Source organism: Dipodomys spectabilis, unplaced genomic scaffold, assembly GCF_019054845.1.
Source record: "Dipodomys spectabilis isolate Male_0828 unplaced genomic scaffold, ASM1905484v1 ptg000018l, whole genome shotgun sequence".
In the NCBI taxonomy this organism is placed as follows: Eukaryota; Metazoa; Chordata; class Mammalia; order Rodentia; family Heteromyidae; genus Dipodomys; species Dipodomys spectabilis.
The window spans coordinates 5,921,029-5,948,625 of NW_024870695.1; the positions used below are offsets into that span (position 1 = coordinate 5,921,029).

General features: G+C 49.0%; 1 protein-coding gene across 8 annotated transcripts in view; it reads left to right on the top strand.

The window, feature by feature from the left end:
- The window catches only part of Mapt (microtubule associated protein tau), a 98,263-nt gene that overhangs the window by 49,795 nt on the left and 20,871 nt on the right, over positions 1-27,597 (top strand). For 2 of the 8 annotated variants that reach the window (XM_042674103.1, XM_042674105.1), the window contains exons 2-7: positions 506-622; positions 6,651-6,737; positions 9,451-9,537; positions 14,004-14,069; positions 21,899-21,954; positions 27,332-27,464. In XM_042674103.1, the coding sequence (XP_042530037.1) occupies positions 523-622; positions 6,651-6,737; positions 9,451-9,537; positions 14,004-14,069; positions 21,899-21,954; positions 27,332-27,464 (529 nt within the window). In that variant the 5' untranslated portion in view covers positions 506-522. Of the gene's footprint in view, positions 1-505; positions 623-6,650; positions 6,738-9,450; positions 9,538-14,003; positions 14,070-17,896; positions 18,662-21,898; positions 21,955-26,207; positions 26,406-27,331; positions 27,465-27,597 lie in introns of all 8 variants that reach the window. The other 6 variants (XM_042674104.1, XM_042674107.1, XM_042674106.1 and 3 more) reach the window with 4 other exon arrangements.

Genomic DNA, 27,597 nt, shown 5'->3' on the forward strand with positions numbered 1-27,597 from the left:
TGTCTTTAATTAAACAGAAAAACAAAAAGACTTGGTTTTGTTTTCAGTTGCCATTGATAGAATAATCACTCTGCAACTTTGAGCCTGGTTTTCCTGCCCAGAAATGCCCTGAGATAACCTCCTTTGTCCTGTCTGATCCTATCCTCTCCATTAAAAACAACAACAACAACAACAAATGACCAGTCAGTGGCATTTATTTTTTTAATCAAGGAGAAAGAGCTAGGGATAATAAGCCAGGCCTGCTGAACCTGCCTCTCCTAGCTGTTTTGAATGTGCTGTGGTAGTAGATTAGAAGTACACAGCAATGTCACCTACTGTGGCCAGGGGGGAAGAAGATGAGACTGGATATCTGCTTGTCAGACACGAGTGGGAGACTGACCTCTGCTTGCTGAGACATGAGGGAGGGGACACTTCTTTCCCTGCCAACCCTGTTCTGTCCTAATGCTCCCAGAAGCCCCTGGGCTGAGCATCCCACATCCCTCACCTGCCCATCTTTTTTCCCCAGGTGAGCCTTGAACCAGGATGGCTGAGCCCCGCCAGGAGTTTGACACAGCAGAAGATCATGCTGGGGGCTACACCCTGCTGCATGACCAAGATGGAGACACGGAACATGGTCTGAAAGGTTAGTGGGTGACCCAGCAACCACTTGCCTTACAGGGACTGGCAGAAAGGGTTCACATCCTGGTTTTTAAAAGAGTCTTCAATACCTTGTTGTGAGCAAAAGGGCACCACGTTTATTTGAATGGGCCAAGATAACTCAGAACTGGGGTCGGGGGGGGGGGGGGGGGTGGGGAGGGAGCAGCTGGTTATCTGAAAATCCACCTTTCCAGAGTAGAAGACTGCTTGAATGGATGGAGTGTGACAGAGACTTCCATGGCTTGTCACTCTCAGTAATACACGGGCTCTTTGATTCAGGAGCTACACCTGCCAGCCTATAAAATAGTACTCCGATAAGCATGTGAAATGTGTAGCTTTATTCATAACATTGTAGCCCTTTAAATCAGATCTGTCTGGCCCCTGTCTAGCAAGATAGGTGAGATCTGGATTTTTTTTTTTTTTTTAATCAATCATGGGGCTTGAACTCTAGGCCTGGGTGCTGTCCCTCAGCTCTTCAGCTCAAGGCGAACATTCTACCACTTGAGCCACAGCTCCACTTCCGGTTTTCTAGTGGTTAATTGGAGATAAGAGTCTCACAGCTTTTCCTGCGCTGGCTGACTTTGAACCAAGATCCTCAGATCTCAGCCTCCTGAGTAGCTAGCATTATTAGGTGTGAGCCACCAGTGTCTGGTAGTTAAACTCGTTTTTTTTAACTGTATCCCCATTAATAAATCATACCTGCATATGCAAAAGCTAGAATACAATCTCCTGGCCATGGTGCATGACCTCTCCCTTGACCCCACTCTGCCTCACCATGTAACCACGTGTTTACCATCCACGGACACCCAGAGTCCTGGCTGTAGCTCTTACAGCCAGCCCCTCATTCCCTGCCAGAGCTGTGCTATATGGTGTTCCACAACCCCCCCAGCATTCCCTTCCCAATCCACACTCCCAGGTACAGCCCCACTTAGGGCCCTGGTGAGAAGAACACCCTACCCCCTCCCCAGAACCATTGTCAGGGAGATAAAATGGCAAGGATTTACATTTTTCTTTTTGCTGTTGTGGTTTGCTTTTATTATTGTATTTCTTTGTTTTTATTGTCTACCCTCAAAAAAAGTGATTACCCCTCCTGTTATGAAACTCTAGAGAAGCAATAGGAACTGGAGTTTCTTAGCTGGACACGGCGGCTCAAACCTGTAATCCTAGACACTCAGGAGGCAGACATTATAGTGGAAACCATCCTGGGCACAAGAGGCTCACAAGATCCCATCTTAATCAAGATTGGGCAAGGCAGTGTGCATCTGTTATCCCCAGCCTGGGAAAAGCACAATGGCTGGATGCAATGGTCCACAGAAACACAGGGAAACATAACTAGGAAGATCGCAGCCCAAGTAGAACAGGGTCCATTTCTCTTGTAATGCTAAAAATAATGAAGTGCTTTGCAGTCAGGGTGTGGGGTAGTTAGTGAAGCCCTGGAGTCTGGGCTGAGAACAGACTCCACTGCAGTGTCCATCCAAGGAGAGTACTTGGAGGAGGGCTGGGATGAGGTGGGCAGCAGGGGGCGCTATCTCACAGGCTGGCTTCTGCCTGTGTAAGGAGTTGGGGAGGGAGGTACTAGGCAATTAGTTTTTTTGTTGTTCTGGTTTTTTGTGGGATTTTTTGGTTTGTTTTTTTTTGTTGTTGTTGTTGTTTTGTTTTGTTTTGTTTTTGTAGGTCATGGGGCTTGAACTCTGAGCCTGGGCACTGTCCCTTAGCTCTTCAGCTCAAGGCAAGCACCTTATCACTGGAACCACAGTGCCACTTCCAGTTTTCTGGTAGTTAATTGGAGATGAGTCTCACAGACTTTCCTAGCTGGGTTGGCTTTGAACCGTGATCCTCAGATCTCAGCCTCCTGAGTAGCTGGGATTACAGGCATGAGCCACCAGTGCCCTGCTGATGCTGGAGAATTAGAAAGGCTGGTCACAGTGACACAGTTGGGGTGGAGGCTAGCTCACAGGTGAGGGTTGGGGAACACACTACAGTCAAACTTCCCAACGTGGAACCAGTCACCACCAAGTGCTATGAGAAATGTATAATAAGTTCAGTTCTAGCCATGAGCACTGGTGGCTCATGCCTGTAATCCTAGCTACTCAGGAGGATCACTTCAAAGCCAGCCCAGGCAGGAAAGCCTGTGAGACTCTTATTTCCAATTATCCACCAGAACACCAGAAGTGGCACTATAGATCAAAGTGTTAGAGTGCTAGCCTTGAGCTAAAGAGTTCAGGGACATCTCCCAGGCCCTGAATTTAAGCTCCACAAACAAATAAACAAACAAATTCAATTCTGAAAAAATCTCTTGGTTAACACCCAAGTTAGAATCATAATATACAGAACTCACAGTGAAAGATTCATATCCTGAACTAGTGTGTATGCACGTGTAACCACATGTATCCACATGTAACCACACAAAAAAGCATGGTTTAACTATTAAAAATGTATATTATAGGGTTGAAGGCATGCCAGCAAGCTCAAAAAACTTCAGTACAGGGGCTGGGAAGGTAGCTCAGTGGTAGAATGTTTGCCTCACATGCATGAGGCCCTGGGTTTGATTCCTCAGCACCACATAAGCAGAAAAAGCTGGAAGTGACGCTGTGGCTCAAGTGGTAGAACGCTAGCCTTGAACTGAAGAGCTGACGAACAGCGCCCAGACCCAGAGATCAGGCCCCACAACTGACAAAAAACCAACAACAACAAACTTCAGTACAGCCAAAAAAAATAAAAAGGTATACTATGTTGCCAAAAAAAGTCTGTACCATAATAATGTCAGATGTTAATAACTGAGTGTACTGAGTAAGAGGAAAACCCTACAATTTTCACAATTTTTCTGTATATCTAACTGTCCTAAAATTACAAGTTCATTTAAATTAAAGTGAGAATGGGGGAGTGGTTTTTACTCATATTATTTGTCTAAAAGAGATATTGTATTCAATTTGTAAGTAGAACAAGCTTACCAGGTTTCTCTGATTCAGGGTCACCTAAAGCTTATTTGCTCAAACTACCCAATTTTTTGTTTTTGGTCCATCATAGAACTCTTTTTATTCAAGATTGGTGCCCTACCACTTTGAACCACATTTCCACTTCTAGTTTTTTAGTGGTTCATTGGAGATGAGAGTCTTATGGGCTTTCCTAACCAGGCTGGCTTTGAGCTATGATCCTCAGATCTCAGCCTCCTGAGTAGCTAAGATTACAGGCATGAGCCACCAGCATCCAGCTTAAAACTATCTTTCACATGAAATATGAGACATTCTATGCTAGCACCACACACCACCACCACCACCACCATCACCACCACCACCAACAACAACAATAACAACAAAACAGCAACACTGAGGTTGCTAAACCTTTTGGAAATGTCTCTGAAATGAAAGCCTGTGATGATAATTTGCTTACCCAAAGATTGTACTTTCCACAAAAACCAGTGATGCCTAAGAGATTTCCATACTTTCCATCAAGTTGATTCCTGGTACTGAGCAGTGTAGAATGATCTATTTTTATGTGAGAAGTGACAGGTTTCACTTGGCAGAAGGTATCACTGTACTAACAACAGTTTAGATAAGTGACAAAAGACTGTTTTGAATAATGACAAGAAATGGCAGATGTGTGAAATAGCAGAACAAAGAGTGTCTAAGCAGATGCTCAAAACTGGAGTAGGACTGAATACAGGCAGAGAGCTGCAAAGTGGTTTAAAAAAAAATCTCGTTAGCTTGTAAAACCATGCACCCTCAGGATTAAAAGGGGGTAATAGCTTGATTTGCCTTCCAGACACTCAGAAGGGGCATCTCCCTCCTTCCTCCCCTCCAAGAACAATGCAGATGGTGAGCAGGGTGGGAAAGGAGCTCCATCACAGCTTGTGCCCTGTCCCCTGCAGTCCAAGCTGGTTAGTACCAAGACCCAAAGGTTGTCTTCCTGGTGAGGCATCACCAGATGTCCAAATCTTCTTGAAGCATATTGTGAGTTTTCACATGCTCCAGGACCAAGGAGCTGGATAGTCCCAAAGCTTGTGTAGCACTGGGCAGTCCTTTGGCACAATGGGTGCCTGAGGTCCATGTCTTAGAGGCTGCATTTTGACCAAGGCCGCGGGGTGCATGATTGTGTTGTGGACTTGAACTCCATTTGTCTTTGTTACTGTGTTCTGCCTGTGCATAGAGTCACCACCACCCTGGTCCCCCATTCTGACTCTGAGATTGCTCCAACCTTAGAATCTCCCTCTTGCTTTTTAAAGGGCAATATCTATCTCTTGAATGCACCAGAAACACCTGCAACCTAACAAGTGCCCATCCATACTCCGCTCTCCAGCTATGAGTGGCACCACCATTCATAGGGTCATGATGATGGCCCTGGCCAGCCGTTATAACCTTCCACGGCTCCCCAGGGACCTCATCCTCCAGTTCACCTGACCCACACATCCCTATATCAAACCTTGGCTTAAACACAGCGGTCCTGTGGCCTTTGCACCCTCCTCCCTTCATTCTGTCTCATCCACTGAGGGCAGGAGGCCATTCCTTAGAAAAATGACTGGCAGGCCTGATCTGGTCCTTTGCCTGCTTGTGTCCAGTCAGCAGGCTGAGAATGTTTTCTTTTTTCATATGGAAAAAGCAAAACTATCTTTATCAAGCAGTTTCCACCTTCAAGGTATCTTAGGGATATCATAGATCAGAAGGGGCCTGGGACCTAAGGCAGGAGAAATTCAAGCCCAACCTAGATTACATAGGTAAGACCCTGGACAGGAAGGAAGGAAGGAAGGGAGGGAGGGAGAAAGGGAGGGAAGGATGGAGGGAGGGATAGGGAGGAAAGGAAAAAAAGAAAGAAGCAAAGAAGGGAAGGAAATAAGATGGTTCAAAGGGAGCACCCAAATATCATCTCCCAAAACTTCCCCGGGAGGCTGAGTGTTGTGGCCTCTTGACTAGACACAGCTCAAGTCATATCGGATGATTTCCAAGGAGGAAGAACTAGATGGAAGGGCTTGGTGAGGGGGAGAGGGGGGAATCCCTCAGCAGCCTGTGTCACGGAAGAGGTATCTGTAATGTGTCTGATGGGGTACAAATCTCATGTGGCTGTGACTACAAATGGTGCAGGACTTTCCTTCCTATGATCAGAGCCCATATGTTCATCTGATGGCATGCTAGGAGCCCCAGGAATTCCTATGAGCTATCTACATAAACATTAGCAACAGCATTAAAAAAACAACTCACGTTCCTGTTAGTGCACAGTGCTCCCTCTCCCTGAGCCCTTCAGTCAAGGTAGCGTGGTAAGGACTGACAGTAATCACCACATCTTGATGGCTTCTCACATGCCAGGCCTGGCATGTAGTACTTTAAATATGCTTTAAGTAGTTTCATAATCACGAAAGCCTTGTGAACAGAACTGTGAGCCCCATTTTATAGGGGAGGAAACTGAGGAAGAAAAAAAGTTAACTCCCTTGGCCAGAGCCACACAACTGGTAGGTGGCGGGACCAGGTTTTGGGCTCCCTCAGCCTGATTCCAGAGGCTGTGATCTAACTCCCTGGCTTTAGATTTCAGTCTATGCCTTGAGTAGGATAACTATGCAGCAAAGAACATTCTGCAGCCCATACATGCATGAAGAGTAGTGAACGGCTATCATACAGGTAAGAGGATTCACCTAGCCAAGAGCTGAGGAGCCTTGACCCATCAGAAGACAGGAGAGTTCTTTCTGGGTATGCAGGACCAGGCTCAGGAGAAGACAAGGAAACATAGGTGACTAAGAGGTCTTGGAAAAGGACTCCAAAATCTGATGGGAGCTTTTCATGTTTCATTTCATCCATCCATCCATCCCCCTAAGGAACACACACAAAACACCTGTGTCCTGGGACTCTGGGGGACACAGTTACATGGGGGAGATGGAGGGCTGGATCCCTTTACGGTTTCATCATGAGGCAATGGGGTCCACTGTGAGGGGGCTGCAGCTCAAAAGACACTGCTCCCAAGTCCCTCCCAAGGGCACAGTGGGGCTGGGAAGAGGCAGCCATTCTGAGGGCTCATTGTGTATGTTCCAGAGTCTCCCCTGCAGACTCCTGCCGATGACGGATCTGAGGAACCGGGCTCTGAGACCTCTGATGCTAAGAGCACTCCGACGGCTGAAGGTGGGGCCTCCCTCCCACCGACCGCACCCTCCCTGTGGCCGGCCTGCGCTTAGCCATGCTCTGAGCCTCCCATCCTGGCTGGGCACTAGGCCGGTGGCCTCCCTGCTGGCTGGCCACACTCCCTGCTCCCTCTCCCACTGGCTGAGAGCTGTGCCGTGCAGTGCTTTGCAGGATGCTGCTGCTTCTCTGCCTTGCTCACCGGTGGTCTCGCGTGTGCTTCTGATGCCACCATGCTTTGAGAGACTGAACTGTGTGCCACAGCTCCCCAGAACCTCCATCCTTCCTCAGCCCCCTCAGGACCTCCGCTTTGCTTTTCTCTCAGGACCCTGGGTCTCCATTTGGCTGAAGTACGGGTGGGGCAGAGCATCTCCTCAGCTACGCCTTGGGATTGATCTTGGTTTCATGTCCTTCCTTTCTTGGTCCCTGGACAGGGCTTGGGCCTCTGGACTTGGGCTGTGGGGTGTGTTCAAGCTCTTCTAGCTTGTCCCCTCCAGATATCTGGTGTCCAAATTTTTATAAAATCCCTTACCTGTTTCCTGAAACACTTCTTACTCCTGGTTTTTCACCACCTTCTCTTGTTTTCCCATCTGTGTTAATGGAAACTACTATATTTGAGTCCAGGCAACAGAAAACCCAACTCATGATGGCAAATGTGTGAAGAGGTTTGTTCATCTCACTTAATAAGATGTCTAGACTTGGGCAGCAGTTCCCTGACATCGTTAATGCACTCTGTCTTCATCTCCTGCTATCCTTAATGGATGGGTCATTGCCTCTTGATTGCAAGATGGCTGCTGCAACCCTAAGCATCATGTCTGAGCAAGAACAAGTGCAAAGTATAATCCGGGCACTGATGGCTCATGCCTGTAATCTTAGCTACTCAGGAGGTTGAGTTTTGAGAATCCTGGTTCAAAACTTGCCTAGGCAGACATATCTGAGAGAATTTTTTAATTTTTTAATTTTTTTTTTTTTTTGCCAGTTGTGGGGCCTGAACTCTCCGCCTGAGCGCTGTCCCTCAGCTCTTCAGCTCAAGGCTAGTGCTCTACCACTTGAGCCACAGCACCACTTCCAGCTTTTTCTGCTTATGTGGTGCTGAGGATTCAAACCGAGGGCCTCATGCACGCAAGACAAACGTTCTACCACTGAGCCACCTTCCCAGCCCTTAAAAAAAAATTTAATGTCTGTCATGGGGCTTGAACTCAGGGTATGGGCACTGTTCCTGTGCTCTTTTGCTCAAGGCTAGCACTCTACCACTTGACACAGCACCACTTCCAGTTTCCTGGTGATTTATAGTCTTGCGGACTTTCCTGCCTGGGCTAGCTTCAAAACCACAATCCCCAGATCCCAGCCTCCTTAGTAGTAGAATTATAGGCATGAGTCACCATTGCCCAGCCTCTGAGAGACCTTTTTCTCCATTTAAACAACAAAAAGCCAGAAGTGCAACTATCGCTCAAGTGGTATAGTGCCAGCCTTGAGCAAAAATGCTCAGCAAGAATGTGAGGCCTTGAGTTCAAGCCCTGGTACTGACACAAAAAAGAAATGAAAGAAAGGAAGAAAGAAAAAAAGGAAGGAAGGAAGAAAAGTAAAATAGCCAAAAGAGAACTGATACCCACTGTGTTCTCTTAGGAAAACAGGCGTTTTCCTGTAAGCTCTTCCTGGCAGATTCCCACTTGTATCTTTTGGCCAGACCTGGGTCTCTTGGCCACCCTTGGTACATGGCTGGAATTTTGAGCATTTTGCTTTTCAGCCTGTTTAGTAAAATAAATCAAGAGAGAGGGACATGGAGAATCATTTTTGAGCCAGTCAGTGGCATCTGCCCTCTATCACTTCATCCTCCTCAAAGAGATCCAAGCTTCATTCCCCTCACTTCCCCACACCCTGCACCTTGCATTGTTATATCACTGGAGGAGAACTTAGCCCTGGCAGCTTCTTAAGCATCCACCTTTGAATTAGTCCAGAAAGTTGCTGTCAAGTCCCGGCCAGCTACTTAGCGTAAAGGCACATGTGTGGAAGGTGCAGCCAGTTAGCCCTTAGTCCTGAGCTCCTCAGTCTGGTGACGGTGTCCAGGTCAAATTCTCTTTGCTTCCCTGATAGCTGGTCATGCAAGACATTTCCTGCTCATCTGTTTTACAAGTTGCATGTCACCTGAGGAAGTCCTGAATTCTTGCACTTGCCTCCCCAGCCTGGCTTTCCACACTGTCATTATCATTCCAGAAGAAGCTTTCTCCCATGGCTTAGTGCAGTCTAGACTGTACCTGTGTAGCCCCAGGCACCTTGGCTCTTGCAGAGAGCTTGGTGGAGGCGGGGTTTTATCTAGCTGCTATATCTACACTGGAGATGACCATAATTTAAGTGGCCTTCATGAAACAAAGCTGACTGGCTCCCAAGAACCCTTCAGAGCTGACCACCTCTCATGCCCAGAGCACCTGGACGGAACTAGGCCGCTCCCGAGGACCAATGGTCTATGGTGTTTGCTTCCATGGGACACTGACCACAGCTACTAGAGGGCTACCTCATGCCTTTGCCATAAAGCTGAATTCATCAATGGTCCCCCACGACGGGGGGGGGGGCCGGAAGTCTTGGGCCTGCTTAGTGCTGGTGCTTCCTTGCATGTAGCTGCTCCCTTCCCTGCATCACTTTGATTAAGCAGCAAAGGACAGCGGCTGGGCATGTACACCCCCCATACACACCTGAGGTCATTATTGGTGGTTTTCAGACGTGACCGCACCCTTAGTGGAGGAGAGAATCCCTGGCGAGCAGGCTGCTGCCCAGGGCCACACGGAGATCCCAGAAGGAACCACAGGTGAGGGCAATTCTAGGGCTCTCGCCGGCTGTGAAAGCCCTACCTGCTGCTGCAACTGTCCTGCTGCACAAATGCAGCCATGTCTGAGTGAGGCGGGAATGTGGGCCATGGTGGGAGGAGGTGGGGAGCTGCTCTCCACCAGGCTCCCAGAGAGCATCTGGGCCCTTCTGGATTCCTCCTGGATCCCACTCCTCCTTACTCATGTTATCAAATCCAGAGAGTTCTATGCCAGGTGTTTTAAGGTAGGCAAGACAGACCTATGCCACTTTCACACCCTAGGGCAGTTCTTGCTCCTGCTCGGATGCTGATGGGTGGCAGGGGACCCTTAAGGGACAAGCTTACCCCCAGGAGCACCCAAGCACACAGGGTCTCAGCTGGTGGTCCCAGAAGAATTCAGAAATGTGGCCTGGCATCCATTTGGAGAACATTGTTGGCTTTCAACACTGTCATTATAAAACTGTCCCACACCACAGTGACCGCAGGGATGGGGAATCTGTCTGACCAGACACTGATGAGCCCAGTCACAAAGGCCCTAGGAAAAAGCCAGCACAGCCAGGAGCCCCAGGTACCTGCCACCCACCCCCACCCCCCGCCCGCCCCACACACCTTTGAATCTTCTTCCTTGGGTGCACAGAAGACTCCAGACATTGGCTCACCAAGCCACAGCTGCTCAGCAAGCACTGCTAAAGATCTCTGCACAGGAAGCTCCAGCAATGGAGGCAAGGAAAAGAACCCCAGTCGGGGCTCTCTGGCCTTCCTGAATCTTGGTGGTTTTTTTACTCCAAGTTGGGGTTCAGAGCATCCATTGCAGCGAGAGAGAGCATCACCCCTTCTCTTTCAATGTTTCTACTTTGCTAGGTGATGGCCCTCTGCTGTTAGCAAAGTCATCAGAGATAGTGGAGGAGACTTTCTCAAGACTAGTAGAGCCTCAGCCTTGAGCATGAAGGAGATTCAAGGTCACAGAACAACTCACAGTGTGACTTGGTGATTTGTTTTGTTTTGCTTGCCAGTTCTAGGGCTTGAACTCAAGGCTTAGTCTCTGTCTCTAAACTTTTCTGTCCTCAAAGCTAGCACTCTACCACTTGAGCCACAGCTCCACTTCCAGCTTTTTCTGAGTAGTTTATTAGAGATAAGAGTCTCACAGACTTTCCTGCCTGGGCTGGCTTTGAACAGCAAGCCTCAGATCCCAGTCTCCTGAGTAGCTAGGATTAGAGGAGTGAGCCACCAGCACTGGGCTGTGACTTGGGGTTTTGTTTTGTTTTGTTGTCTTTTTCTGTAATTATCACTTTACAGTTTTGTCAGTTATGAAATTTCTCCCCTATCCTGATGAAAACTTGAGCCAACTCTTGACTTCTTCCTTCCTTCTGGGAAAACAGAAACACTTTAGTCTCCATAGTGCCAAACCGTCTGCAAGTGCCAATCGGGATGAATGGTGGTCAGTCCATAGGACACTGGAGCTCTGGCCCCATTCTGGGGTCACCTTACTCGGTCCAGCTGGTGTGGGGTAGGTGGGTAAGAGAGATAGCCAGGTAGCACTGGTGTGAGTTGCGCCCCCACTCCCTATACGTGTTCAGAGGTAGCTTCTTCCCGATTTCCCTCTCTGCCTCCTGCCATGCTCCTCTGAAGATCTCCATCCACTGGATTCTAGCCACATGTCCTCCCTCCTTCCTTTCCTGGATCTAGTGGCAGACACACCTCTGCCGGTTGTAGCTTGCTCCTGCTGGTACCTACTAGACACAATCTCTTGTCCCCACATGGTCTGTCTGATCTGTGCCCACTTCAGGTCTGTAGGTGTGCAGCCTGCTGAAGGGGTCAGCATTGCACCTTTGCTCAGCCACCACTGCTGGCCTATCCCCTCTTCCAACCTCTAGTTCTCCCAGGTAGAGCCCTCACAGCAGTCCTAAAGGTCCCCAGCCAGAGGGAGCACAGGTCAAGGATCTCGTCTCCAGGTGGCGATGGCTTAAAAACCATGGAGCCACTGGGCATGGTGGTATACACCTTTAATCTCAGCTCTCAGGAAACTGCGGCAGGGACTTGAACATAGCCAGACCCTGTTGAAACAAATAGTACAAGAGCTAGGGATATCATTCAGTGGAAGAGCACTTGCCCTGCGTTAGCAAGGAAGGCCCTGGATTCAATTCCCAGTGCCACACGAAAATGGTGGAGCCACCTACAGCTTGCAGCCCTTCATATCTTGGTATGGTATAGAGGTCTTGGAAGCTGGGGCATCCGTTTTTCAGCTGTTGACTGTGCATGGATTTAGCATCTTGCTTCGCTGCATTTTGATGTTCCTATGAAGGTGGCCATGGATGTCCAGTGGGGGCTGACGCTTGGCTGCCCCACGGCGGAGCCCCTGCCCCCTTGAAAATATTCCCCAGGGATGCGAGAAGTCATTTGTGACAGGACACCAGCACTATGTGCCATCTCCACCTTGGGTTTTTCTCATCTGCTAGGGTCAGAGATCTTGGCGAGCCCGCAGCTCGGCCTCACACCAGGGCCAGAATGTCATAGCCCTATCTTGTTGACTCTCCTAATGTCAAGACAGTGATGAAATCCCTCTGTCTTGAGGATTCCGTGGCCATGTAGCTGGACTTGCTGTCTCTCTGAGCCTGTCTTCCACTTCCACAATCTTGTCCAAAACCCACACTTGGCAGACTCTGCCTCCTGGGAAATTGGCCCAATGCTTAGCTAATACCATGTCACCTGACAATGAACTGTCGCCATTAGACCTAATGGGCAGCACAGGGACAGCTTTGGGGACCCAGGAGGTGTGTGATGATGACCTTAAGGAGGGGAGGTCCTGAGCCCATTGCCCTTTCCAGCCCCACCATAGCTGCCCCATGATAGCCAGTGGATTGGCTATTAATAAGGCCACTAGTAGCTAGTCAGCAACTCCAGATCTCTCATTGCTGTCCCTAGAAGGCCAAGCTGACATGTTGGTTCTAGGTGCAGAGAAAGCACCACTAGTCTGGGAGGCAGGCTGCTGGGCCAGCTAGCAATGTGACGGCCTTCTCCGAGGCAGTGGGCACCTCTTCCCACCTCAGGCAGCTGGTAATTCTAGGTCAATGCATTATAAACTCTGCCCAGGATGATTGCATCTGCCGTGCTACAGCTTTACCCTAACTTCTGCTGTCTCCTAGGTATGAGCACTTATTGATTTGTGGCCTATTGGTGTAGTCAGAGCTTTTTTCAGTCTTTTTGTTTGGGGTGACTGGTGGCTCCCTAAACAGGAGCCCAAGATCCCCTATAAGCTGCTCACCTGTTCTGGATGTTCTATTAAAGGGACACAAAGGGACAATACTTACCATCTTTGGAGGAACTACCTATAACAGGCTCAGGGCTAAACATCCTTGCAGAGAGTCTCTCTCTCTCTCTCTCTCTCTCTCTCTCTCTCTCTCTCTCTCTCCTCTCTCCTCTCTCTCTTTCCTCTCTCTCTCTCTCTCTCTCTCTCTTGCTCACTCGCTCTTTCTTTGTGCCAGACCTAGTGCTTTATGCTCAAGGCTAGCACTCTACCACTTCAGCCACAGCTCTACTCCTGGCTTTTTGGTAGTTCACTGGAAATAACAGTCTTGTGGACTTTCCTGCCCCAGCTGGCTTTGAACCATAATCCTTAGATCTCAGCTAGGATTACTGGTGTGAGCCACCAGTGCCCAGCCAGATTCTCTTATTATCCCTGCCATCTTCCTACAGTCAAACCCACATCATCTCCTTGGAGCTTCAGAGAAGGAAATTGGTTCAGAAGTATCAAGTGGCAGTGCCTGGGTATGCACCTGTCTACCTGACCCCTCTGCATCATGCTTCCCTGGAACCTCCCTCCTGTGGCTCCTAAAAATGGTTCCACCCACCATCTCCTCCATCCAGGTGTCTTTGTGGAAAAGGTCTTTTCTTTCTTTCTATCTTCCTTTCCTTTCCCTCCCTTCCTTCCTTCCTTCCTTTCTTCCTTCCTTCCTTTCTTTCTTTTTCTTCCTTTCTCTCTCTTTCTTTTCTCTTATTTGTTTGTTTGTGACAGTCCTGGGGCTTGAATTCCAGGCCTGGGTGCTGTCCCTAAGTTTTTTTGCTTGTAGCTCCACTTCTAGCTTTTTTATTTTCATTTTTATTTTTGGTGTTTAATTGGAGATGAGAGTCTCACAGAGTTCCTTGCCCAGGCTGGTTTTGAACTGCAATCCTCAGATCTCAGCTTCCCAAGTAGCTAGGATCACAGGCGTGAGCCACCAGTACCCAGCTGAAAAGTTCTTTCTCCCAGATCTTCATCACCTTGAAGGGGTGTGGTGCTGTGGCTTTTGTTTCAGGAACTCATGTCATCCCCGTCCCTAGCATTGACTTAGGGGCAGAGCTGCAGCAACGGTCCTCTTAGGAGCCACTTTCCCTGCAGGTCTCAGAAAAGATACAGGAGACACAGAAAGCCTGGGTCCCAGCAAGCAGTAACTGTGTGCTTATGTTCTCTCCCTTTGCCTCTGCCGGAGCAGCTGAAGAAGCGGGCATTGGTGACACCCCAAACCTGGAAGACCAAGCTGCAGGACACGTGACTCAAGGTCAGTGACCCCAAATTGTCTCCACACTTGAGGGTCAGGAAGAGGGGGATGGGAGCCTTCAGAGGGGGCGCTACCTGGATAATAGAGCTCTGACCTAGGCCCTCATGCTCAAACTCAGGGGACTTGGGGGACATGGTTCTCATCAAAGGTGGGCTACTTAGAGTTGGCAAGAGTCTTGATGGGGTCTCCTGACACTATACGGAGTCTTTCCTGAGGTGCTCTGTCTCCTGAAGGCAGCCAGCCCTGCCAGCCCAGCCATGGAGAATGTCCAGCAGCCCTCCTAAAAATAACTCTGAAAGCTTGCCCTCTTCCTCACCTCATCACCAGCAAGTGTTTGTGTTTGAGCTTCCTTTGGGGCAGCCTTCAAATCTCTGATTTCCTTCTCAGAAACTCAACTTCTGTGTTCAAGAAAAGCAGCTTTCCTCAGGCACCAGTGGCTCAAGCCTGTAATCCTAGCTACTCAGAAGTCTGAAATCTGAGGACTGTGGTTCAGAGCCAGCACTAGTAGGAAAGTCCAGGAGAGTCTTATATCTAATTAACCCCTAGAAAACCAGAAGTGGTATTGTGGCTCAAAGCCTTGACTGAAAGATTTCAGGGACCGTGCCTAGGTCCTGAGTTCAAGCCCCACAACTACCACCAAAAAAAAAAAATTTTTAATTTTAAAATCCTAGTGCATTAAGTTGAGGAAATGAGACTCTGACATAGGTTTTGGGGGGAGGGTTGTCTGGGTTTTTTAAAATCATTTTTCTGGATAAATGAACTAGAGTCTACTGTATAATGTGGAAACATCTGGATTTTACAAAAGGTGGGCTGATGCATCCTGCCTTAGTGGTGCTGGCTGGTTTTTGGGAACACTGCCTTGCTGATGTCGACACATTCCTACTCTTAGAGGGGTCCTGGCCTACCACTGAGCCACGCCCGCAGCTCTCTTGTTTTCTTTTAGCATTTGTATAGTCCAAACCCATAGAACTCACCAATTGTTTTCATATGAAACAGTGGATCTGAATTTGTTCTGTAAATTTTTAGTGCAGACCATGGCTTACATGGCTCTGTCTTCCCAAATAAGGCTTAGGAGTATGTTCATAAGGGGCCTAAGAGATGGAAACCCAGAATAGAGCCATCAGATGTTGAGACTCAGGTGTGTAAGGGCCTCGTCCATACCCAGCTCACCTCCAGAGGCAGACCTTCTTCCTTTGGGTGAACCTGGACACTGAGAGGAACCGGGGACAGTTTGTCTGGTCTCTATGTTTACTAGATACTCTTTACTTGGACTCTCCCTCTACCCCTCCCCCGTGACTGCCATGTTTAATATGTATGCATCAATTGAAGAAGCCCTCAGAACCCAGTAGATCTGGAGCAGGGCTCCTCCCTTCAGCACTCTAGCTGCAGTGTGCTACGTGTTTCATCCATCCTCATACACCACTGCACACACCTGGATAGATGCCTTCAAAGTCTCTGCATGATTTCTGTTTAGGGAAGTCTCTTAGGGTCTTTTAGTATATCAGAGTCTAGAACATCCTAGTCAAGAGCAATTGCTAGGGAGCATTTTCCAGGAGGCCGCATCTTCCAGACCTGGCCTGTAGGGTTGCACCATGGTCATCAGCTCATTTTGTCCACTGAGAAGAAGCTTTGCCTCTCAGACTTAGAGCCAGCTTTCACCTGTGCTGGCTTTCTGGCTTTTGGGTTGTCCTTCTTAGAATTGGACTGAGGACCTCAATAAGGTACCTGAAGGCCCTTTGAGGAACAGAAAGCAATCTATTTTCTTGACACCAGCTATGTGACTGCCATACAGTGCTTGGAGCAGGCCATACTGAGGGTGAAGCTAAGTCTCTCTTGGTGAGCCAGTGTGCAGCCACACTGATTCCAGTGAGGGACAGAAGTACAACCCACAGTTACCCGCACATCAGTGCTCACACCTATATCAATGCACACATGTTCTCCCCTATCTTCCCCCACCGTCCAGATATCTTTCTTTTCTAAGGCTCTAAATCCTTTGGGATAGTTAGTTTGCTCAGAGGAAAGCTAGAGATCTATGTGGGTAATTAGTGGTGTATTAAGACTAGGTGGAATGTTCAAAGAGTTGAGATTAGTGCTGGTGGCTCATGCCTGTAATCCTAGCTACTCAGGAGGCTGAGATCTAAGGATCTTGGTTCAAAGCCAGCCTGGGCAGAAGAGTCCTTAAGAATCTTACCTTCAATTTACCACTAGAAATAAGAAGTAGAGCTGTGGCTCAAAGTGGTAGAGCTTGCCTGGAGTTAAAGAGCTCAGGGACAGGGACCAGGCCCTGAGTTCAAGCCCCACAACCAACAATAACAACAGCAAAGAAGGTGTGATTATAAAAAAGAGAGGTTGCTTGTTAAAAGACCCAGAGAGCATAACTTTTCTGTTCTGAGAGCACAGCAAGATTCTATTTTTAAAAAAATAAAAGATTCACATAAATGTGACATAAGTGAGCCAAAAAGAAAATGTGTTCCATTGACCCAGTGAGTTGAGGGGCCATGTGCTGGGTGGCCAGCTAGGACACTGGAGCTCTTGTCTGCCACCATGCTCCGGCCCCGCTTAGGTGAGAGGCTAGCTCTGATGGATGATCTGGACAGACGTGAATGTGCTTCCAATTATAGGAATCTTATGGGAGCCCTATTAATAAAAGCTTGATCTTTGGTGATCATGAATTAGGGCTTTTCCTAGTCTGTCAGAACATGAGCTTGAGGCCAACTGGTTTGTGACTTCCGGCAGGGGAAGCCATGAGAGAGAGAGAGAGAGAGAGAGAGAGAGAGAGAGAGAGGGAGGGGACAGGGACCCTTGATGGGCTCACAAGAGATACTGATGGGTTGGCACCCTGCAAAAGGTCTGTGGGTAAGCAGTAAGTGGAGGGGAAATGCCCACACCAAAGGGACCTGGAAAGTCATTAGGCCCAAGCCTGCTTTGATAGATGAGAAAACTGAGGCCCAGAGAGGGGAGTTTTCATCTCAGGTCACCCAGCAAGATAGACAGGAGAACTTCCATTCCAAGCAAACAAAAGCAACTTGATGGTCCCAGGGCCAGGGCCTCCCTTATGGTTGTTAAAGAGACTTGCGATGCTCTTTGAGTGTTTTTTTTTCATAGCAAAAATCATGCTTCTGTTGAGCTCAGTGGCTCACATCTATAAACCCAACTTCTCTGAGGGTAGAGATTGGGAGGATTGCAATTTAAGGCCACCCTGGGCAAAAAGTTCATGAGACCACAAATGTTCCAGTAAGCTGAACACATACGTTTGTCTCTGCTTGTCATCCCATCTATGTAGAAGTCAGAGGTAGGAGAATTGTGGTCTGAGGCTAGTCCAGGCAAAAGCTTGAGACCCTACCTGAAAAATAACTAAAACCAAAAGGGCTGTGGCATGGTTCAAGGGGGTAGAGCACCTGGCTAGCAAGTGAAAGGCCCTGAATTCAAACCCCAATGTCACCTCCCCTCAAAAAAAATTCAGACCATGACTTCACCATTGCTAATCTTTGCCACTGCTGCCTCTTCAAACCCAGAGGAAGTGAGAGTTCCAGGACAGCAGAGGGAGGCACCTGAGAGGCCCCTGGCCAAGGAGCTTAGTGTTCAAGTCCAGCCTGGACATGGCGGTGAAGTTTCTGAGAACTCAGTGCCACCTCTGGGTGACCAGCAGTCAGAGACTCCTGTCCCAGCGATCACGCACCTTCCTCAACAGCATCCCGCCCATCCAGTGCCTCCTCCACCGGGAGGGCCTGAGCAAACCCCCCAAGAGTGGGGACCAGAACGTGGAGACCAAGCCAGGGAGGGTCTGACTGTTTTGAAGCCCTCTTTCCCTGAATATCTCCACATAGAGCCTGAGAGAGTCGGGATGGTCCAGGAAAACCTGCTCAGGGAACTAGAGTGCCATGAAGGCCAGGTATCCGATCCAGAGGTCCCAGGTCTGAGCTTCCAGCACATATTGGACCTGCCTGGCACCCACTTCCTGCCTCAAGGCCTCAGAAAGGCCACATACCCACCTTCAAGGATGGGACTTGAGGACACAGAGCGAAGCTACCCAAGCTCTGAGCTGCTGGAACACCAGGAGGAGCTGGCTCTGAAGGGGGTCTGGGGCAAAGAGAGGCAGGGTGGCCAGGAAGAGCTGGATGAAGACCGTGACGTGGATGAGTCATCACCCCACAACTCCATTTCCTCCCAGACCTCACCTGCCCCTGCCGGGCCATCCCCCGCAGTGGTCTCCAGTGAGGCTACTGGCATCCTCAGCTGGCCAGCCCAGGGTGCCATCCCACTCCCTGTTGATTTCCTCTCCAAAGTTTCTACAGAGACCCCAGCCTTGCAACCCGATGGGCCCTGCACAGGGCCTACCTCGGAAGGGCCTGAGGCAGTCCCCGAGTTCACGTTCCACGTGGAAATCAAAGCCAACGTGCAGAAGGAGCAGGCGCAGGCCCACCCGGATTTGGAAGGGGCTACACTTCTGGGGGCCCCTGGACAGGAGCAAGAGGCCCGGAGCCTCTCTATGGAAGAGGCCACAAAAGGGGCTGGCCTTCTGGAACCATCTAAGAAGCAGCCTACAGCTAGCCTGCCAGGGAGACCCGTCAGCCGGGTCCCTCAACTCAAAGGTCTGTGTTTCCAGCTCCCTTGCTCATCCCCCGGCACCCTCCTGTGCCACTCAGGCTGCAGGCCCTGCCACTGAGCTTCCGGCCCTCCTCAGCTCCTTCAAGTCCAAGCTCAGGGACAGGCACTAAACTGAACACCTGGGCCACCACCGCTCCCTCCCCAGTCCCTTGCTCCTCTCACGCTTGCCGGCTGGCCATTCTGCATGTCACCACCGACACTCCCCCCCCCCCCAATCCTGTGCTTCTGCCCTGTGTGGTTCTCTGGTCACTTGATGTGGCACTGTGGTCCACCAGCCCACACAATGTTGGTGGGCACCCTCCACAAAAAAGATAACAGCTGCCACCATTTCAAGTTTCTATAACAGGCCTTATATATAGTCTAGAATCATCCCAACATTTCCAAGTAGGTTAGCCCTCCTTTGTAGATGAGAGAACTAAGACTCAGAGAGGCAAACGAAATCCACCTAAGGTCATACTCTGTAGTAAGTGATGGGACCCAGTTCTGAGTCTAGGCACACACCTCCCATGGCCCCATGATGCCCTGGAGAAGGCATTGCCATGAGCTTTTCTGCCAGAAAGGCACCGGAACCTGTCTTCTGCTGCAGACAACTCATACAGCCTTGGAGAGAACCAAGAACCCAAGGGGAGCCCATAGCCCTACCAGCTCGCGGATGAGACAGTGAGCAGAAAACAGCTGCCTGGTCTAGTATACCCTCCTCCCTGGCAGAGATGGAGGTCACTGTGCCATCTCACAGGGTCAAAGCTCAGCCACATGGAGCATGGAAACAGCCACCTTCCAGGCAGGTGCATTGATAGTTTAAAACACAAAGTTTTAGAATTATTTACAGAGCTCAACAATGGATGCGCCTTAGTTCACGGTGACAAGTCGATTTTAGATTCTACTTATGCAGAACATTTGATTCATGGTAAATAAAAGAAGTTGTGTTTAATTTTTAAGATGGAGATGAGGCTGGGCTGCCGGTAACTCACTCCTGTGATCTTAGCTATTCAGGAGGCTGAGATCAAGGATCACAGTTCAAAGCCAACTGGAGCAGGAAAGTGCTCTTAATCTCCAATAAACTACTCAGAAAAAGCTGGAAGTGGTACTGTGGCTCAAATAGTGGAGTGCTAGCCTTGAGCACAAAGAAGCTCAGGAACAGTGCCCAGGCCCTGAGTTCAAGCTCCAGGACCAGCAAAAGAAAAAAGATTAAGCTGAATACCAGTGGCTCAAAAATCTGAGATCTGGAGGATCATGGTTTGAAGCCAGCCTAGGCAAAAAAAAAAATCTCCATGAGACTACAACCCCAAAGGGCAACTGGAGGTGTATGTATCTTACCTGGTAGAGCGCTAGCCAAGTAAACAAGCAAATGTGGAGCCCTGACTTCAAATCCTAGTATTAGGGAAAATTTTTTAAAGATTAAAAACACTTAGGATACTGAGGCAGGAGGACCACAACTTCAAGGTAGCCTGGATTTCAGAAGTGAGATCCATGTAGATAGATAGATAGATAGATAGATAGATAGATAGATAGATAGATAGATAGATAGATAGATAGATAGAGATATCTATATTTCCATGTCCTGTTTTAAATTCCAAAATGGCAGGGGACAAATGACTACAGTGTTTCCCCAATGATACTTTATTTCCATCCTGACCCATCAGACATCGATACTGTGTCCAGTGGAGGATGATAAGGAAGAGCTCCATGACCCAGTGAGTGTGGAGAAAACAGAACAAGTGAAGTTAAACCCAGCTTTGCTGGTGCAGGCAGGACTTGTCAGCACCCTTAGTGTGTAAATGTGAACTGTGACCATGTAGGAAGGATGTCCAGGATAAATTTCTTGGCTGTATTTGCAAATGATAGCCTCTCCTGGAAGAGGGCTTCCTCTTTATGTCCCCTTTCCCATCTTCTGATGGGAAAGGCTGGCTCAGCAGATACTGTTATGGTGACACACATAATACCGTTAATTTGGGCCAAGGAAAAAGCATGCCAGTAGGAGCTACTTGGGGACTCCTATTGCAGTGCAGATTCTTGGGTGCTCCTTTAGGTTTCCAGACCCAGTGTGAGCAGTGCAGAGCTCATATATAAGCAGCCCTGCCAAGCGACTCTTTGTACAGTCACATTGGAAGTCTTCTGGGCTTGAGAGGCAGCACTGATCACTTTAGAAATCCAATCTACAGCTGCAGCCCAGAGCCCTGAGAGACCGCATGGCCTTAAGGCAGGTGGAATAGCATGTTGAAACCAAGAGCAGCAGCAGTCTATAGTCACATGTTCACCTGGTCAGCAATGACCAGCAAGAGGGAAAGGCTGAGTAAGCATGAGACTGAGTGGTTCAGCTGGCTCCACCCAGATGCCATCTATGGATGTGTGACAGTAACTCATTTGTACCTGACTTGGAGAAGTAGCTGGACTAACCTCCATAAAGGCTCCTATTTGGTGGCAAGACCCTGACCCCAGGGTCAGGGTAGGGTTGGATGGGCTCATCTGAAAGCATCTGGGACTAGTGGTAAGATCTCCACTACTAGGGGCAGTTTGAGGGGGGGTGGGTCACAGATAGCAACAAAGGAATGATGACTCCCCTGCCAAGCTTACCTGTTCTGGTGGCAGGTGACCTTGTGAGGGAGGTGGTTGAAAGTAGGATGGCTGGGAAGTGGACACTAGGACCACTTCCAAACTGGAGGCCTGGAACAGAAGAATCAGGGTGGCTCCCCGAGGAATTCAGGCCCTGGCTCCTAAGTGGAACCTCACAGGAAATCAAGGCCATGCCTGGCTGCAGGATGTACACAAGTCAAAAAAAAAAAAAAAAAAGATGTACACAAGTCTTCCACTCTGGTTTTGGGATCCAGCAGGAAGGGAACCTGGTAGGTCATATCATTGGGACCTTTAAATACTCTTCCAAGTAAGGTTGGCTCTGCTGGGATGGGGTTGACCTTGGCAGAGACAGGGAGATAGCCTATGACAACCCAGGGTCAACAGGTGCCTCTAACAGTGTCCACTGCAGCCCTTCTGCATGTCCCTCCCCTCACCAGCCTGCCACCCCCTCTTGCCGGGTTGCTCTGAGCCATGGCTCCAGTGTGCTGTGTGATACTAACCAAGTGAGACCCAGCAAGTTTGAAGGCGAAGAAAATCACTTTGGTTTCCAAGAAAGCCAGGCACCAGTCCTGAAGTACAATTGGCTCTTCCTAGAACTGTGCACACGGTGTTGTAACACACAGTTTTGTTTTGTATTTTCCTATCAGCTCGCATGGTCAGTAAAAGCAAAGATGGCACTGGAAATGATGACAAGAAAGCAAAGGTAAGTGGATCAGACCTTGAAGCGCAAATGCCGGCCAAGTTCGCTAGTTCGGTATGAGTACAGGCTCATACAGAGCATGTGCAGAGCATTTGTCACCAGGATACTGCTGTCATTTCAAGCCATTGTGTTTTTCTGCAAGCTTTTAGAAAAAGGAAGAAAAAAACCCGCAACATTTATCAATTTTGCTAATAACACCAGGGAAGGGCGGCCCTTGGTTGATGAATTCCTGCTCCTAATTGCCATTTCTTCACACAGTTCAAATGAAGGCATGCTTGAAATTTTCTGCAGTAACTTTGGGCTTGCACATTTTCTGCTTGCCACTACAGACCCAGCAAAACACATACATATTTAGGATACATAGAAAATTAAAAAAAAAAAAATGTGGGGCCTAGCACCGGTGGCTCACACATGTAATCCTAGCTACTCAGGAGGCTGAGATCTGAGGATCGTGGTTCAAACCAGCCCGGACAGGAAAGTCCGTGAAACTCTTACCTCCAATAAACCACCAGAAAACCGGAAGTGGCTCAAGTGGTAGAGTGCTAGCCTTGAGCTGAAGAGTTGAGGGCAGCGCCCAGGCCCAGAGTTCAAGACCCACAACTGACAAAAAAATAAATAAATAAATAAATATGGGGGCTGAGAGAGCATTGAGCAAGGAAGTGATCTCGAGCAAAAAGCGGGGTTATAGGCAAGGCCTTGGAAGAGAGCTGGAAGGAGGCTGGCATGCAGGGACATGTATGCCAAGGACGGGAACAGCACAGGCAAAGTCTAGTGAGGGTAAGCAGCTTGGTTGTTGTAGAGCTCTCTGGGGGCACTGACATGGGTTTGAAGAAGTACTGGAGGATCAGGTTTCTACCCAATCCACGTCTTAAACACAGAGTAGACAAGCATGGGTCAGTATAGTAGACCCCCATCTGGCAGTTTTGTCAAAGTGGTGATATGATATATGCAAATGGAGCAGCCTACATCCTGGGTATTGCCTGTCCCTCTCAGCCCAAATCCATTAGTGACTTTTTATCTGAGAAAATGCTCCTGAAACTGTACAATGGTGTCTTTTCTGGAAAATTCCACCACAGTCCCAGATTAGGCCTTTTTTTTGGGGGGGGGGGGTCCAGTCGTGGGTCCTGAACTCTGGGCCTGGGCGCTGTCCCTCAGCTCTTCAACTCAAGGCTAGCGCTCTACCACTTGAGCCACAGCACCACTTCCGGCTTTTTTCTTTTTGCTTATGTGGTGCTGAGGAATCGAACCCAGGGCCTTATGCATGCAAGGCAAGCACTCTACCACTGAGCCACCTTCCCAGCCCCAGACCTATTTTAAAGGAATAGTAACAAGTTTGACAAGAAATGTACTTATTACCTTACTTATGTAACTGTAACCCCTCTGTACATCACCTTGATAAATAAATAAATAAATAAAATGTCCGGTATAAATGATGCCTGGAAAGTCAGGCACAACTGGCTGTAATCCTAGCTACTCAGGAGGTTGATATCTAGGAATCATTGTTGGAAGCCAGCCTAAACAAGAGACTCTTACTTCCAATTAACCACCAAATAACCAGAAGTAGAGCTGTAGTTCAAATGGTAGAGTGCCAGCCTTGAGTGAAAAAGCCAAGTGAGAGCAAGAGTGAGACCCTGAGTTCACGTCTCAGTACCAGCATGAAGATAAAAATTAAAAGAAAATGAATTAAAAGAAAATGAGCCCTCCAGGCGCCAGTAGCTACTATAATCCAAGCTACTCAGGAGGCTGAGATCTGAGGATCACAGTTCAAAGCCAGCCCCAGCAGGAAAGTCCATGAGACTCTTATCTCCAATAAACCACTCAGAAAACTGGAAGTGGCGCTGTGGCTCAAGTGGTAGAGCGCTAGCCTTGAGCTGAAGAGCTGAGGGACAGCACCCAGGCCCAGAGTTCAAGCCCCATGACCAACAAAAATAATAAAATAAAATAGCCTGGAACAGGCTGAGAATGTACCTTAGTGGTGGCATACTTTCCTAGCATATACAGACTCTGGGTTTGATCCCTAGAACTTCAAATAATAATAATTAATTGTAAAAGTAGATGTAATTGGCACACATCTATCCCAGATACTTGGGAGGTCCTGAGCTCTAGGACAGTTTGGGAAAGGCAGTGGCAAGATCTTGTCTCAGAAGAAAGAAAGGAAAGAAAAAAAGAAGGAAGGAAGGAGGGAAGGAAGGAAGGACGGAGGGAAGGAAGGGCTGGAGCTGGGCACTGGTAGTTCATGCCTATAATCCTAGCTACTCAGGAGGCTGAGATCTAAGGATTGCAGTTCCAAGCCTGCCTGGGCAGAAAAGTCCTCATAAGATTCTTATCTCCAATTAACCACTCAAAAACCAGAAGTGGAGCTGTGGCTCAAAGTGTTAGAGTACTAACCTTGAGCAAAAGAGCTCAGGAATAGCACCCAATCCCTGAGTTCAAGAACACATGGCCTAATGTGTGCAAAGTTCTGGGTTCAACCCCCCCAGTGTAAACAAATACACACATAACACTGCCCAGCATATCTGGATTGTAGTCTGTACAAGAGCCTGCCAGGAGTCTCCATATGCAAAGATGACTCTGGAGTTTGATAGCTTGGATTGAGGGCTACTCCCTAAAGTGCCTGTCCAGTGCAAATCAGGGCTCCCCAGTCTCACAGACCCTGCCCAGGGAAGCAGCTGGGCATCCTTCCGAGACCTAAAAGAGCCCTGCCATCCCAGGGGATGCTTTCAAGTAGGAGCAATATAGATGCTTGTTAGTCATGATGACATTTAGGACTGGGACGAGGGACAGGAAACCCACTTCATGGATGCATGCATGCATCCGTGTTATCATTTGCTCCTGTGTCCATGCATTCATTCACACATTTGTCTATGCATTCATTCTGCATACATGGGCACGAGGCCTGCATCCTGGAATTGCTCTCAGAGACCTCGGGTCAGATCTGTTGCATGCCTTAACCAGGCAGGGAGAGGAGCCTTGCTCAGCTAACCAAGGAGAGGTAGTCAGTACACACCCGGCTTTTCTCCTCACTGCCTCATGATCTCAGCCTATCTCTCCCTTGGTTTCTCTTTTGCCAAGGTGGCACCCAGAGGGCTTCAGACACTTTAGCAGGGAATTCAAGGATGATAAAGAAACACACTGGAGCCCAGTCCCAGTGGCACATGGCTACTCAGGAGGCTGAGATCTGAGGATGTCAGCCCCTGGGCAGGAAAATCTGCAAGACTGATCTCCAATTAACTAATGTGGCTCAGAAGTGGTAGAGCACTTGAGCAGAGCTCAGGGACAGTGCCCAGGCCCTGAGTTCAAGCTCTATGACTAACAAAAATAAAGCAGAGCAAAAACATGCTAGAGAAAGCAAGGGAGCTTTCTGGTCAGGTTCCTGCTCTGTAGCCCTGACTCAGCCATTTAGCTTTTATTCCCTAAGGTCTGGCCCTATGCCCTTCTTTACTGGGCCATGTTTCACAATCAAGAGACCCCCCCACAAGCAGTTAGGACAAACTGTGGGTGTCAGGGGCCCTCACTCAAAGGAGCAGATTCTTCACATAGGGTGTCACTGGCTGTTTTCGTGAGTGGGATGTGTTCCAGAGTTAACTTTGGCCAGATTAGGATTCCCTAGATAACATGAAGATTAGGGACGTGTGCACGCGCACGTGTGCACCCACCTACATGCATGAATAGCCTCATCAGTGTCCGGATCTCTAAGAGATGAGGCCAGGGCAATCCCCATTGAGCCGTTAGGCCTCTGTCGCATGGTAGAGGGAGCCAGCCTAGACTGGTGGTCCCTTGGGGAGTTGAGCAGAAAGTGGGGAACCTCTGACCCATACCATGTGAAGTTCTGTCTTGAGAAACATCCTGCGACTGTAGTCTCAGTCATCTCCATGGACTTACTGAGTATGAAGCATCTTTGAACCAGTGGTCTCCAACGTAGGGGACACAAGAGGCAATGGTGAGCGAAAGAACATTCTAGAACCACTGCTCCCATTTCATCCTCTCTGAAAATTTCTGTTGTATGCAAGTTTAGTGATGTCTGCCACATGTCTAACTGCAGACAGTTACCCCGTGGTGAGAGAAGATGGTTGCTTCCCCTTCTTGAGGTTCAGAAAGGCTGATAAAGCACCCCCATGCTGTGGAGATCGCTGCTTTAAACCATGGCCTGCACTCTTTATGTTCAATCACTGTCTTTTTATTTTTATTTTTTTCAATTTGTTTCCCTCCCCCATGTGCTGACTTTTCTTTTGATTTTATTTATGTTTATGTTTAAGACATCCACACCTTCCTGTGCTAAAACCCTGAACCATAGGCCCTGCCTTAGCCCCAAACGCCCCACTCCTGGTAGCTCAGACCCTTTGATCAAACCCTCCAGCCCTGCCGTGTGCCCTGAGCCAGCCACATCTCCTAAACACGCCTCTCCTGTCACACCCCGAACTGCCAGTTCTGCATCAAAGGAGATGAAACTCAAGGTAAGGAAAGACCTGTCAGAAGCCGGCTACCCTGCTGTGGTGTTCAAATGTGCTTTTCCTTCAGAGAACCTGCTGACAGGGAAGTGCCAGGCAGATTCTGATGGTTCTCATTGACCAGGGGAGAGGGGGACGGGGGCTCTGAGCTCCTCTTCTCTTCCTTCTCCCCTCTTTCTCCACCCTGGAGACACCTGGGGATGCTAGTTTGAAAGTCTCTACTCTAGAGGGGCTCCCCGGCCTGGTTCCTTTGGTAACTAGAAATGACCCCCAGTTCACCCTAGCATGATTGCATAGCACCCCCTCCAGCCCTGCCAGCTCCCTCCCTCCTGAGCCATCTACTGAAGTTCATGTTATGTCTAGTGGTCATCTGTAGGCCCCCAACCAGCAGACAATGCCTGTGCTGGCACTGGCTCCCAGCCTTCCCCTGTTTACCACGAAGAGTTCTAAGCCCAGCTCAGGGGCCCCTGAGATGCCCCCACCCCCACCCCAGGCTGATGGGAAGACAATAAAAGACCTAGCACTGTCTAGCATTCTTGGTCAGGTTCAACAAATGGTGTCTCTCTCCAGGCCTTCTGGAAAGCACAGTCACAATCAGTGAGAAACATCCATAACTTGAGTTGGGAAAGCGAAGTCCTCAGGGACAGGTCTCCTAGGGTCACAGTCACACGGAGTGGATAATGACTCTGACCATGGCTCCAGAAGCTTTGTCGGACCATGAACGCACACAATTTCTCTGGGAGGAAATGGGAACCCGGGTGCTGGGCGTGTGGGCGGGGCCTCGGGCTGCCACTCACAGAGGCATCCAGGAGGCCGAGGCCACCTCCTGCCTTCCCCCCTTCCTGTCAAGGTGGGAAAATGGGGCTGGCCTCGCCTCAGTGACAGTCACCTTCCCCAAGGTGAAATTTGCTTTACCCTGATTCCATTTACAGGGAGCCGATGGGAAAACTGGAACAAAGATCGCCACCCCCCGGGGAGCAGCAACTCCAGGCCAGAAAGGCGCAGCCAATGCTACCAGGATTCCAGCCAAAACCACGCCCTCCCCAAAGACTCCGCCTGGCACTGGTAAGGGTGTTGTCTTGAGTCTTCACTGGAAGTTTCCAGAAAGTTTAGCCCTTAGCTCAGGAAGCTACTGACAATAACCTATGGCAGCTGACCAGCACTTTCACAGTTTGCCAAGAACTCAAATGTTCATTTT